Source organism: Geotrypetes seraphini, chromosome 11 (genome assembly GCF_902459505.1).
Source record: "Geotrypetes seraphini chromosome 11, aGeoSer1.1, whole genome shotgun sequence".
Taxonomy (NCBI): domain Eukaryota; kingdom Metazoa; phylum Chordata; class Amphibia; order Gymnophiona; family Dermophiidae; genus Geotrypetes; species Geotrypetes seraphini.
The window spans coordinates 126,433,764-126,446,050 of NC_047094.1; the positions used below are offsets into that span (position 1 = coordinate 126,433,764).

The window sequence follows — 12,287 nt, forward strand, 5'->3', positions numbered from 1 at the left end:
TATATCATTGTTTTGGCATGGTTATTGTTTCTTTGGAATGAGTAGCTATTAGTTTATCCCGTCAGTGTTTTTATGTTATATGTCATATTTATTTCTTTTATTTTAATATGTGTATCATCTGAATTTGTTATTATCATGGAAATGATATAGAATTTGTATAAATAAATAAATGTGAGGTGTGTTATTGGGTTATTGTAACCTAAGTGCCTAAGTTTCATAATAGAATAGGATCGTACTGAGCACGCTTGGGGCAATTAAGTGGAGACAATAAGTTATAGAATTTTCCCTAATATCTGTATCCTAGTGAGTCTTCATGGTCTTCATGCTTTAGGACATAGGTTTCAAAGTCCCTCCTCGAGGGCTGCAATCCAGTCGGGTTTTCAGGATTTACCCATTGAAATTGCATGAGATCTATTAGCATACAATGATAGCAGTGCATGAAAATAGATCTCATGCATATTCATTGGGGAAATCCTGAAATCCCGACTGGATTGCGGCCCTCGAGGAGGGACTTTGACACCCCTGCTTTAGAAACTAATAGATAAGAGAGCTTGAAAAAGCACAGTTACTTACCGTAACAGTTGTTATCCAGGGACAGCAGACAGCTATTCTCACATATGTGTGACGTCATCCACGGAGCCTGGATGCGGACAGCCTCGCAAGCAGACATGCTTGTAGAAACTTAGAAGTTTTGAGTCTGCCGCACGGCGCTAGTGCGAGTGCCTTCCCGCCCTGCACAAGGCGAGGCTCCTCAGTTCAGATAGCTAGCAGAGAAGCCAACCAGGGGAGGTGGATGGGTTGTGAGAATAGCTGCTTGCTGTCCCTGGATAACAACTGTTACGGTAAGTAACTGTGCTTTATCCCAGGACAAGCAGGCAGCCTATTCTCACATATGGGTGACCTCCAAGCTAACCAGAATGGGATGGTGGGAGCATTGGCAACTTAGGAGAATAAATTTTGTAATACGCTGGCAAAAAATGGCCAGCTGTCTAGAGAAAATATCCAGACAAGAGTGAGAAGTGAAAGTATGAACCGAGGACCAGGTAGAAGCTTTGAAAATTTCCTCAATAGGTGTGGATCTGAGGAAAGCCACTGAAGCTGCCATTGATCTGACTTTGTGGGTTGTGAATCGACTCTGCAGTTGTAATCCTGCCTGGACATAGCAGAAAGAGATACAAGCAGCCATCCAGTTGGAGATGGTACGCTTAGAGATTGGATGTCCCAACTTGTTTGGATCGAACGAGACAAAAAGTTGAGTTGCAGATCTGAGTGGTTTGGTGCGTGCCAAAGGAACTGGTTCGATGGCATGGAGACGAAGCAGAGCTTGAGCTTCCTGAAGAAGAAGGGCGGTCAGGGATGAACTGGAAGGATACCCTCTTGGAGGAAGCTCTGGTGGAACCTGAGTGAAATGAAGAGTAGCCTTCCCTGATGATTGACAACACCCACAGGTCAGATGTAATTGTCTCCCATTAGTGATAAAAACAATGGAGACGACCTCCTATAGGGGGAAGAGAGGACAGAGACGGAACGATGGAGGTTATGCTCTGTTTTAAACAGTCAAAAAGGCTGCGCAGCCTTATGTGCAGCAGAAGGTTCAGGTTTCTGTTGCTTCTGATGCTGCTGTTTCTTGGGAGGCGGACGATAGTAAGAAGCCACCCTCGGACCATAACTCCTCTGGAAAATTGGAAAAGGTCAGGAAGGCTTGACAGGAGCTGGCTTAGATTCATCAAAGAGGTCATTGTCTGCACAAGGAATGTTAGCCAAGCGTTCCCGAAGATTAGGGTCCATGTCAATGGTGCGAAGCCAGGCCAGGTGGCATATTGCTACTGAGAAAGCAGTTCCCTGGCTGACAATTTGAAAGCATCATAAGAAGACTGGAGAAGATGTAATCTGAGTTGTGACTTCTTGGAATTCGAAGTGCTTCTGTATATCTAAATAGTTGAGAAATTTAAGAAGGGATCAATGAGGAACTTGAAATAAGTTACAAATTTAAATTATAATTCAGGACTTTGGAGGACATCATAGCATTTTGATAAAGGCGACGTCCAAAATTGTCCATAGTTTTCCCTTCCCTTCCAGGAGGAACGGTAGCATAAACTCTGGAAGGATGGGATTTTTTCAAGGAGGACTCCACAAGCAGAGATTGGTGAGACAACTGCGAATTCTCAAATCCTTTGCAATGCAGAATTTTATACCTGGACTCCAATTTGCCTGGAACAGCAGCAATTTTATAAGGAGTCAGATTTTCAGTGTGAAAATCTGAGACAAAAGCTTGTGAAGAGGAAGCTTAAGTGACTTTACAGGAGGTAGAGGAAGATGCATGAACTCGAAATACTCCTTAGAGTATTTAGAACCAGCATCCAATTGAAGTTCTAGGTCATCAGCCATCTGGCGAAGAAAAGAAGAGAAAGATAGTTGATCCACCAATGCCTTGCCTCGAGAAGGGCTCGATGACCTCGAGGCATCCTGGGTCAAAGATGAAGCCTCACTGGGAAAATAATCCTCAAAGAATAAAGAGACTTTGTCGAGGCAATGGAAGCTGCTGAGTCCTCGAGGTGTGGAAGCGGAGACCTCGAACGAGCTGGAAGGTGTAGATTGAGGCTTAGATGAAGAAGGGCACTCTTTGGAAAAAGAGCTATGCCTGGAGAAATGCCTCGAGGAAGGCCTCGATTGACGACGAGAGTGGTGCTTAGAAGTAGGTCTCAAAGATCGAGGAGACTTTGCCCCGGAGATGGAAGCAGGCATTGCTACCAGTGAATGGATAGGGCTAGAAGCTGTAGATCGAAGCTCAGGAGGCTTGATGGAGGAATCTCGAAGCACTTCTAAAGTCTCTGCTCCATGTATGGAGTATGAGGATTCCTGTCGAGGCACTCGCAAATAATCTACTCCTTGCTTAGGGTGCATAGATGCCAAATCAGACACTCGCAAAGACTCTGCTCCCTGCATAAACATAGAAACATAGAAGATGACGGCTGAAAAGGGCTACAGCCCATCAAGTCTGCCCACTCTATGCCCTAATGACCCAATTTCCTTATCTTGACCCTCGTAGGGATCCCACATGGGTATCCCATTTATTCTTAAAGTCTGGCACGCTGTCTGCCTCGATCACCTGCACTGGAAGCTTGTTCCAATGATCAACCACTCTCTCTGTGAAGAAATACTTTCTGGTGTCGCCATGAAATTTTCCGCCCCTGAGTTTGAGCGGGTGCCCTCTTGTGGCCGAGGGTCCCTTGAGAAAGAAAATATCATCTTCCACTTCAACACGTCACGTGAGATACTTAAATGTTTCGATCATGTCTCCCCTCACCCTACGTTCCTCAAGAGTGTAGAGCTGCAATTTGTTCAGTCTCTCTTCGTACGAGAGACCCTTGAGCCCCGAGATCATCCTGGTGGCCGTCCGTTGAACCGATTCAATTCTAAGGTTCTATAAGCAAATCTGCTTGCGAGGCTGTCCACATCCGGGGTCTGTGAATGACATCACCCATATGTGAGAATAGGCTTCCTGCTTTTCCTGGGATTATAGTAGGACTGGATATTCTAAACACTTTTACATAGGATAAAATTGCCAAATGTGTCTGCTCACATTAAAATATCTACTTTTCTTTCAGGAAAATGGTCATTTGGAGGTGGAGGTGAGTTTTGACAATTGGTGGGTCAGCGAGATTCAGAGGCAAAGTTCCTTGACACATACATAAAATCAGTTTGATTATCGATAACCTGTCTTTAAGATACATAGTAACATAGTAACATAGTAGATGACGGCAGATAAAGACCCGAATGGTCCATCCAGTCTGCCCAACCTGATTCAATTAAAAATTTTTTTTTTTTTTAAATTTTTTCTTCTTAGCTATTTCTGGGCAAGAATCCAAAGCTTTACCCGATACTGTGCTTGGGTTCCAACTGCCGAAATCTCTGTTAAGACTTACTCCAGCCCATCTACACCCTCCCAGCCATTGAAGCCCTCCCCTGCCCATCCTCTACCAAACAGCCATACGCAGACACAGACCGTGCAAGTCTGCCCAGTAACTGGCCTAGTTCAATATTTAATATTATTTTCTGATTCTAAATCTTCTGTGTTCATCCCACGCTTCTTTGAACTCAGTCACAGTTTTACTCTCCACCACTTCTCTCGGGAGCGCATTCCAGGCATCCACTACCCTCTCCGTAAAGTAGAATTTCCTAACATTGCCCCTGAATCTACCACCCCTCAACCTCAAATTATGTCCTCTGGTTTTACCATTTTCCTTTCTCTGGAAAAGATTTTGTTCTATGTTAATACCCTTCAAGTATTTGAACGTCTGAATCATATCTCCCCTGTCTCTCCTTTCCTCTAGGGTATACATATTCAGGGCTTTCAGTCTCTCCTCATACATCTTCTGGCCAAGCCTCCTATCATTTTCGTCGCCCTCCTCTGGATCGCCTCAAGTCTTCTTACGTCTTTCGCCAGATACGGTCTGCAAAACTGAACACAATACTCCAAGTGGGGCCTCACTAATGACCTGTACAGGGGCATCAACACCTTCTTCCTTCTACTGACTACGACTCTCTTTATACAGACCAGCATCCTTCTGGCAGCAGCCACTGCCTTGTCACACTGTTTTTTCGCCTTTAGATCTTCGGACACTATAACCCCAAGGTCCCTCTCCCCATCCGTGCATATCAGCTTCTCTCCTCCCAGCATATACGGTTCCTTCCTATTATTAATCCCCAAATGCATTACTCTGCATTTCTTTGCATTGAATTTTAGTTGCCAGGCATTAGACCATTCCTCTAACTTTTGCAGATCCTTTTTCATATTTTCCACTCTCTCTTCGTTGTCTACTCTGTTACAAATCTTGGTATCATCTGCAAAAAGGCACAATTTTCCTTCTAATCCTTCAGCAATGTCACTCACAAACATATTGAACAGGATTGGCCCCAGCACCGAACCCTGAAGGACTCCACTAGTCACCTTTCCTTCCTTCGAGCGACTTCCATTAACCACCACCCTCTGGCGTCTGTCCGACAGCCAGTTTCTGACCCAGTTCACTACTTTGGGTCCTAACTTCAGCCCTTCAAGTTTGTTCAACAGCCTCCTATGAGGAACTGTATCAAAGGCTTTGCTGAAATCCAAGTAAATTACATCTAGCATATGTCCTCGATCCAGCTCTCTGGTTACCCAATCAAAAAATTCAATCAGGTTCGTTTGGCACGATTTACCTTTTGTAAAGCCATGTTGCCTCGGATCCTGTAACCCATTAGATTCAAGGAAGTACCCTATCCTTTCTTTCAGCAACACTTCCATTATTTTTCCAACAACTGAAGTGAGGCTCGCCGGCCTGTAGTTTCCTGCTTCATCCCTGTGACCACTTTTATGAATAGGGACCACATCTGCTCTCCTCCAATCCCCAGGAATCACTCCCGTCTCCAGAGATTTGTTGAAAAAGTCTTTAATAGGACTTTAATGTGTTTAAGTTTTGATTATGAGCCCTATACGGTCTAAATTTTTCAGCAAGGATTTTTTTTCCTTCTATAGTATGATGTAGCCTATCATTACAATACAGTATCTTGTCTTTCCATGTATTTCCCAATCCTCCTATCTACCGAAAGCCTTTTTGACGACAGCAGCCTTTGAGCCACCTATTGAAGTTCTCTGTATTTTACACTTTCTTCCCCCTTTCCATATATAGATAGTATTTCTGAAAAAGCTACATCCTTTACAAAAGGTTATAAGCCTTCCCCTAGCTCCCAAAAAGCTTTCTGTACTGCAAGTGGGGAGTTGCTGACCAGGTCATTTGTTTCCAGTGGAGGACGGGAATGTGGACAAATTCTGTCCCCATGTCTGGCTCCACCCTGACTCCTATCCCAAACCAACTGGAGAGTGCTGTTACAGTCAGAACTGATTTTCAGCAGCACTGTGCAGTTAATGGGCATTAAATATCAACAGTGGGCCAGTTCATCATGGTTTTTAACCAGGCAAAACCTATCCTGCCCACTTACACACTGAATATCAACCCCTAAACATTTGAAGAAAATATAAATAAAACTAGAACTATGTTCAAATAAAACTAAAATATGTTTGTTTGTTTTTTCCCCAAACTAGGCTCAGAAACAAAGAAGATTCCGCCACCTCCACCTGGAGTAGATTTTGGTAAGCATGAAATCTGTAAAACAGATGAACTGCCATCCTGGTTTTAGTTTAAAAATAAATTTATATACCGCTGATCTACAATTCTTAGCAATTTACAAAATACACACATAAATTATGATGAAAGATGATTTCAATTCTTGTTTTCCCACCTTTTCAGTCATGTTTGTCCATTGGGTGAAGTTCAAAGGCCAGTTATGTCCGTTTTGGTTTTATGCAAGTAATCAATTAGAGGATTGTTCAGCATTATTCACCTGAGGAGAACAAATTTCAAAGGCTCCAGGGATTAACCATAGAGTTAGCTCCATATCATTGTATAGCATTTGAAATGTGTGCCAGTTGGAGTGAGTTATTATAGCCATGATGTTTCAAATCACGGCTATGTAATTGGTGATCAGAGAGTATATGGGTGTGGAGGAAATGTCCTGAATTATCCTGTGGTTCTTATAAATTGTGATTAAATCAGCTGATATAATGGATAATGGTGAAAGCTCATAGCAGAAAGGATAATCATTCCTTTCTGTGACAATACTATTTTACTTCAGTAAGGAGTTTAAATAATGACAGACAACTCCAGAGTTAAATTTATAAAACCAGTATGACTTTAATTTACTACAAAAGTTATTTACAAGCTATACCATGTGTACATTTGAGTGTACACAGTTTCCACAAATTGTGCTCAGCATTATGACCGTGTATTTCAGAGTTCACATACAGAGATCCATAAGTCTAGGAAAAAAGCAGCATGGATGGATCACAAGGTAGACAATATTCAGCTGTACTTGGCATTGGTTATTGGTAAAAAATGAATCTATTTAAAGATAAATTAGATTCATTGTTGCACCAATAACCAATGCCAAGTCTTTAGTTTAGGGAAAATTCTAGGAAACCTGCCTACACCACTCAGAAGTTGCACCAAGGCATTTTGGGTCAGATTCTGTTTATGATGACTATATTTGGAGACACCTACAATGTAAGTGACTAGATGTATCAATCATGCGGGACCAGGAAGTAACCTCAGAGAGAGAGCTGAGGTCAGCACCGGCAGCAGGTTGGATATGCTGTTCATGCCTGTGAAGTTAAAGAAATGCAGGGTGGAAGGGATAAGGGGATATCACTAATCAAGATGGCGCCGGGATGGTAGTTGGAGAAAGAACCTCTGTCCGTGTTTGCCTTAGTCTGATTTTATTTCCAGTACCTACCTAGACACGATATTGGATGAGGGAAATCTGAGGGATCCCTGTCAACATGGATTCATTAGGGGCAGGTCATGTCAATCCTATCTCATCGGCTTCTTTAACTGGGTGACAGGAAGGCTGGACTCGGGAGAGTCTCTGGACATAGTGTACTTGGATTTCAGTAAAGCTTTTGACAGTGTCCCGCACCGTAGACTATTAAACAAGATGAAATCGATGGGGTTGGGTGAGAAGCTAACTGCATGGGTCAATGATTGGCTGAGTGGAAGACTTCAGAGGGTGGTGTTCAACGGCACCCTCTCTGAGACATCGGAGGTGACTAGCGGAGTGCCGCAGGGATCAGTCCTGGGACCATCCCTTTTCAATATATTCATAAGGGACTTGACCCGGGGGCTTTAGGGTAAAGTAGCACTGTTCGCCGATGACGCCAAACTGTGTAATACAGTGAGTGAAAGCAATCTCAAGGATAGTATGAAGCAGGATCTGATCACGTTGGAAAACTGGTCCTCGACATGGCAGCTGGGCTTCAACGCTAAGAACTGTAAGGTCATGCATCTCGGCAGCAGAAATTCATGCAGAACATACACCTTGAATGGAGAAGCACTAGCTAGGACTTCAGAAGAATGAGACTTGGGAGTAATCATCAGTGCAGACATGAAGGCTGCCAAACAAGTAGAGAAGGCCTCATCCAAGGCAAGGCAAATGATGGGATGTATCAAGAGATGCTTCGTCAGCCGCAAACCTGAAGTCATAATGCCACTTTACAGAGCCATGGTGAGACCTCATCTGGAATACTGTGTGCATTTCTGGAGGCCACATTACTGTAAAGATGTGCTTCGAGCCGAGTCGGTCCAGCGGATGGCCACTAGAATGGTCTCCGGACTCAAGGGTCTCTCATACGAAGAAAGACTGGGCAAATTGCAGCTCTATACTCTAGAGGTACGCAGGGTAAGGGGTGACATGATTGAGACATTTAAATACGTCACAGGTCGTGTCGAGCTGGAAGACGACATATTCGTTCCCAAGGGACCCTCGGTCACAAGGGGGCACCCGCTTAAACTCAGAGGAGGGAAATTTAGTGGTGACACCAGGAAGTACTTCTTCACAGAAAGGGTGGTGGATCATTGGAACAAACTTCCGGTGCAGGTGATCAAGGCCACCAGCGTGCTCGACTTTAAGAACAAATGGGACATCCAGTGGGATCCCTACGAAGGTCGAGCTAAGGAACTAAGTCATCAGCACTCAGACTTAATGGGGTGGGTCAGTAGAGTGGGCAGACTTGATGGTCTGTAGCCCTTTTCTGCCATCATCTTTCTATGTTTCTATGTTTCATCTGGGACTAGTTTTGTTCGTTCGTTTATTGTTCGTTCGTCTCCGTCCTGAAAACAATGATTAAGGCTGGAATTGTGTTTAGTTTCATCGACGCTGACCGTCGGTTCTAGCGAAGGGAAGCTCTGAGCAGTCGGCTCCCTTCCTGCACCGTTTCCAGCAGCCCTGCCCATCTGCAACCCTTTCGTCCAGCAACCTTCGCTACTCACACCGCTCTACCAGCACCTTACCCTGCAATACTCGCGGCTCTGGAGAGGAATACCGGCGAAGCTGCTCTTGTGGCCAAGCAAAAATCCGTGAGCTACAACACGTGCCTATTGCTTATCTGGCTGCGGCAGATCACCTAACAGGGTCAGAAAGGGGGTAAGTCGCCCGAGGGGGTCCCTGGTATCACGTCCCAAAGACCCATGCAGAAAAAGAGTGAAACCACGAGCCTGGAAGGAGCTGGAAGGAGCCTGGTAGGAGCTGTGCCACAAGCCAACAGACCAGTCAAATGGGCCTTGCAGCTACTGTTGCTACCACTGCTCGAGCGCATGGCTGAACATCTCAGAGCCGATCTTGCACTCCTCAGCTTGCCGGTGGATACATCTGGCTTATTTCTTGGCAGCTGCATTCTTCCATTCCAGGTTTCACTTGCAGTACGAGACAACACTCTCCCCCGACTTTGGGTTCTCCCATTTCAGCCTGCACTCGCAACCTATGGTGCACATAACTTTTAAACTGTTGCTACTGAATCGGATTCAGTGCTACCTGATTTACTGCTAATTTAACTATTAATTTAACTGTTGATATTGAATCTGATCTAGTGCTATCTGATTCACTGCTAATTAATTATCCTATAAACTGGGAGTAACAGAAACACCAAATAGCCATTAGGACAAGAAGGAGTCATTTTAATCTGTGAGCATGAATTTCATACTGATTCTACTAATCTATTTAATATGCAATAACATTAAGGATGTTAAGTCACTCTATCCACATCCTGATCCATTATCCTGATCTACACATCAGCTTATAATTAATCAACAGGAAGAGAGAGCAAACCATATTAAGGTAATATTGAGTAACGGAAGACATCAACGTACCCTAAAAAAATAAAAGGATAAGGGAAGTAAAACCTATCAGAACCACTCCATCTACCAAACCTATCACATCCACTTCCGTTCCCTTTGCATAACTTAACACCAGATCTGTTAGGAACAAAGCATTTTTAATTAAAGATTAGATCATCAACAAGCAAATAGCCTGTCTTTTCCTAACGGAAACGTGGCTACTGTCTGAAGATGACCCAATAATAAATGATCTTCTACCAGATAATTTTAAAATTCACATGCTAAATCGTGATGGAAGAAGAGGGGGAGGATTAGCAATTGTCGTAAAAGAAGGATTTGTAGTTGAACTATTGGATTCCAAAATGACCAATTAGAAATATTAGTCTGTAAAATTAGCAATAAGGAACTAGAAGATTCCCTTTCTTGTATATTATTCTATGTTCCGCTGAAAAGCTGGCCAAAAGCTAGAGAGGACTTTTTCAAATTTGTCCTACATAACTCAATCACTTCATCACATAATTTAATTGCAGGAGACATAAACTTACATCTAGATGAAATAGACAATCCAAAAGCGAAAGACTTTAAAAACTTTCTTTCTTTACTCAATTACTCCCTTTACCCACTCAAACACATGAAAAAGGCCATCATTTAGATGTGGTAGCGATGTCCACAAAGGAGATCTTAGACCCTTCCATCTCTCTTTCGGACAGTACTTGGTGTCACGATATCTGGTCTGACCATTTCACTTATTATTTCAATCTAATCTGGACTCAACTAAAATCTAAGACACACCCACGGACAAAAAGAGAACACCTCACAAGGGCCATATCAACCCAGAGGAATATTGGTCACAATATGATCTACAAGCGAAGATAGAAGAAGGAGTTGATTTCTATGATCACTGGATGAAAACTAGCACATCCATTTTAGATAAAATTGCCCCTAAACGAAATAGTAAAAGCTGCTCAAATAAATACAACAAGTGGTTTGACATCGAACTCCTAACAATGAAACAATCAGTAAGACGATTAGAAAGAATCTGGAAAAAAACTGGAAAGCTGTCAGACTGGAACAACTGGAGATCCAACATAAAACTCTACAAACAATAGATAAAAGAAAAACGTAAAACTTTTTACTCATCCAAAATTAACTCATTTAATACTAGCTCAAAAGGAGCTAATACAAAAGAACTGTTCAACATAGTTACAAATTTATTTGACACCACACGTTACACTCAAACCATGCATAATATCAAGCTACCCTCAGCAAATGATCTAGCACAACATTTCGATTCAAAAATTAAAAACCTAAGAAATAACTACTCGACAATTGTCGCATACGAACATCAATCAACTGATATACAAAGAAATGAAATATCAGCGGACATGATTTGGAGTTCCTTCCAAAATTTAGAATGGAATAACTATATCAAGTTATATAACAAATACTCTAAATCATACTGTGTCTGGACTCATGTCCCCCAGAAATTATGAAAGCAGCTCCATTAGACTTTAAACCATCTCTATTGAATTATCTAACCAATAACCTAAACAATGGAAAATTCCTCACTAATAATGGTCATATTATAATAACCCCAATCCCAAAAAATCGTAAAGAATCATCAACATCAGTAACCAACTATAGACCAGTAGCATCCATTCTATTTATGGTAAAAAATCATGGAAGGATTGGTACACACCCAACTGATGGAATATCTCGACCAGTTCGCTCTTCTGCACGAAACTCAATCTGGTTTTAGGCCTCTGTTTAGCACTGAGACAGTAATTGCGGCTATCCTGGAAATTTGCATTACTTGTTTAGTAAGGGCCTCAATGCCCTGATCATGCAATTTGACATGAGCTCTGCCTTTGACTTGGTGGATCATGGGAAACTGCTATAATGCCTAGACACAATTGGAATCGGAGGAGAGGTATTAAACTGGTTTCGAGGTTTCCTTATATCATGTACCTACCAAATCCGTTTTAATTATGAGCTCTCTGACACATGGAGCAATCCATCTGGCATGCCACAGGGGTTACCACTATCCCCTTTGCTCTTCAATGTTTACATGTCCTCATTGGGTAAGCAATTGTCCCAGCTGGGGATAAAACTATTTAGCTACGCTGATGACTTAACAATAATTATCCCAGTCACTAACTCTGTCTCAGAAGTCACCCCCAAAGTAACAGAAGTACTAAATCGGATGGGGCAATGGATGACTGAATTCAGACTAAAACTAAACTTAGAGAAAACAAAATTTTTCATAGCATCACCACATCCACTTGACACTAAAGCATCAATGTGCATCAATAACCTTAGTTATCCCATTCAACCCACTATGAAGGTATTGGGAGTAACACGGACCAGAGCCTGACCATGAAAGACCAGGTAGACTCCTTGATTAGAAAAATCTTTCTCACCCTCTGGAAGCTTCGGTCCATCAGAGCTTACTTCATAGAAACATAGAAATAGACGGCAGATAAGGGCCCCGGCCCATCTAGTCTGCCCACCCCATCTCATCATTTAGAATTCTGGTACAATCCCTTATACTGGTCAACTCGATTATTGTAAAATCGCCTACTT

The 12,287-nt window shown here is 42.6% G+C and overlaps 1 protein-coding gene across 1 annotated transcript in view; it reads left to right on the forward strand.

The window, feature by feature from the left end:
• Positions 1-12,287, forward strand: part of LOC117368880 — a 499,867-nt gene that overhangs the window by 126,195 nt on the left and 361,385 nt on the right. Inside the window, exons 10-11 of the mRNA XM_033962624.1 lie at positions 3,609-3,632; positions 6,083-6,130. Of these exons, the coding sequence (XP_033818515.1) occupies positions 3,609-3,632; positions 6,083-6,130 (72 nt within the window). The remainder of the gene's footprint in view (positions 1-3,608; positions 3,633-6,082; positions 6,131-12,287) is intronic.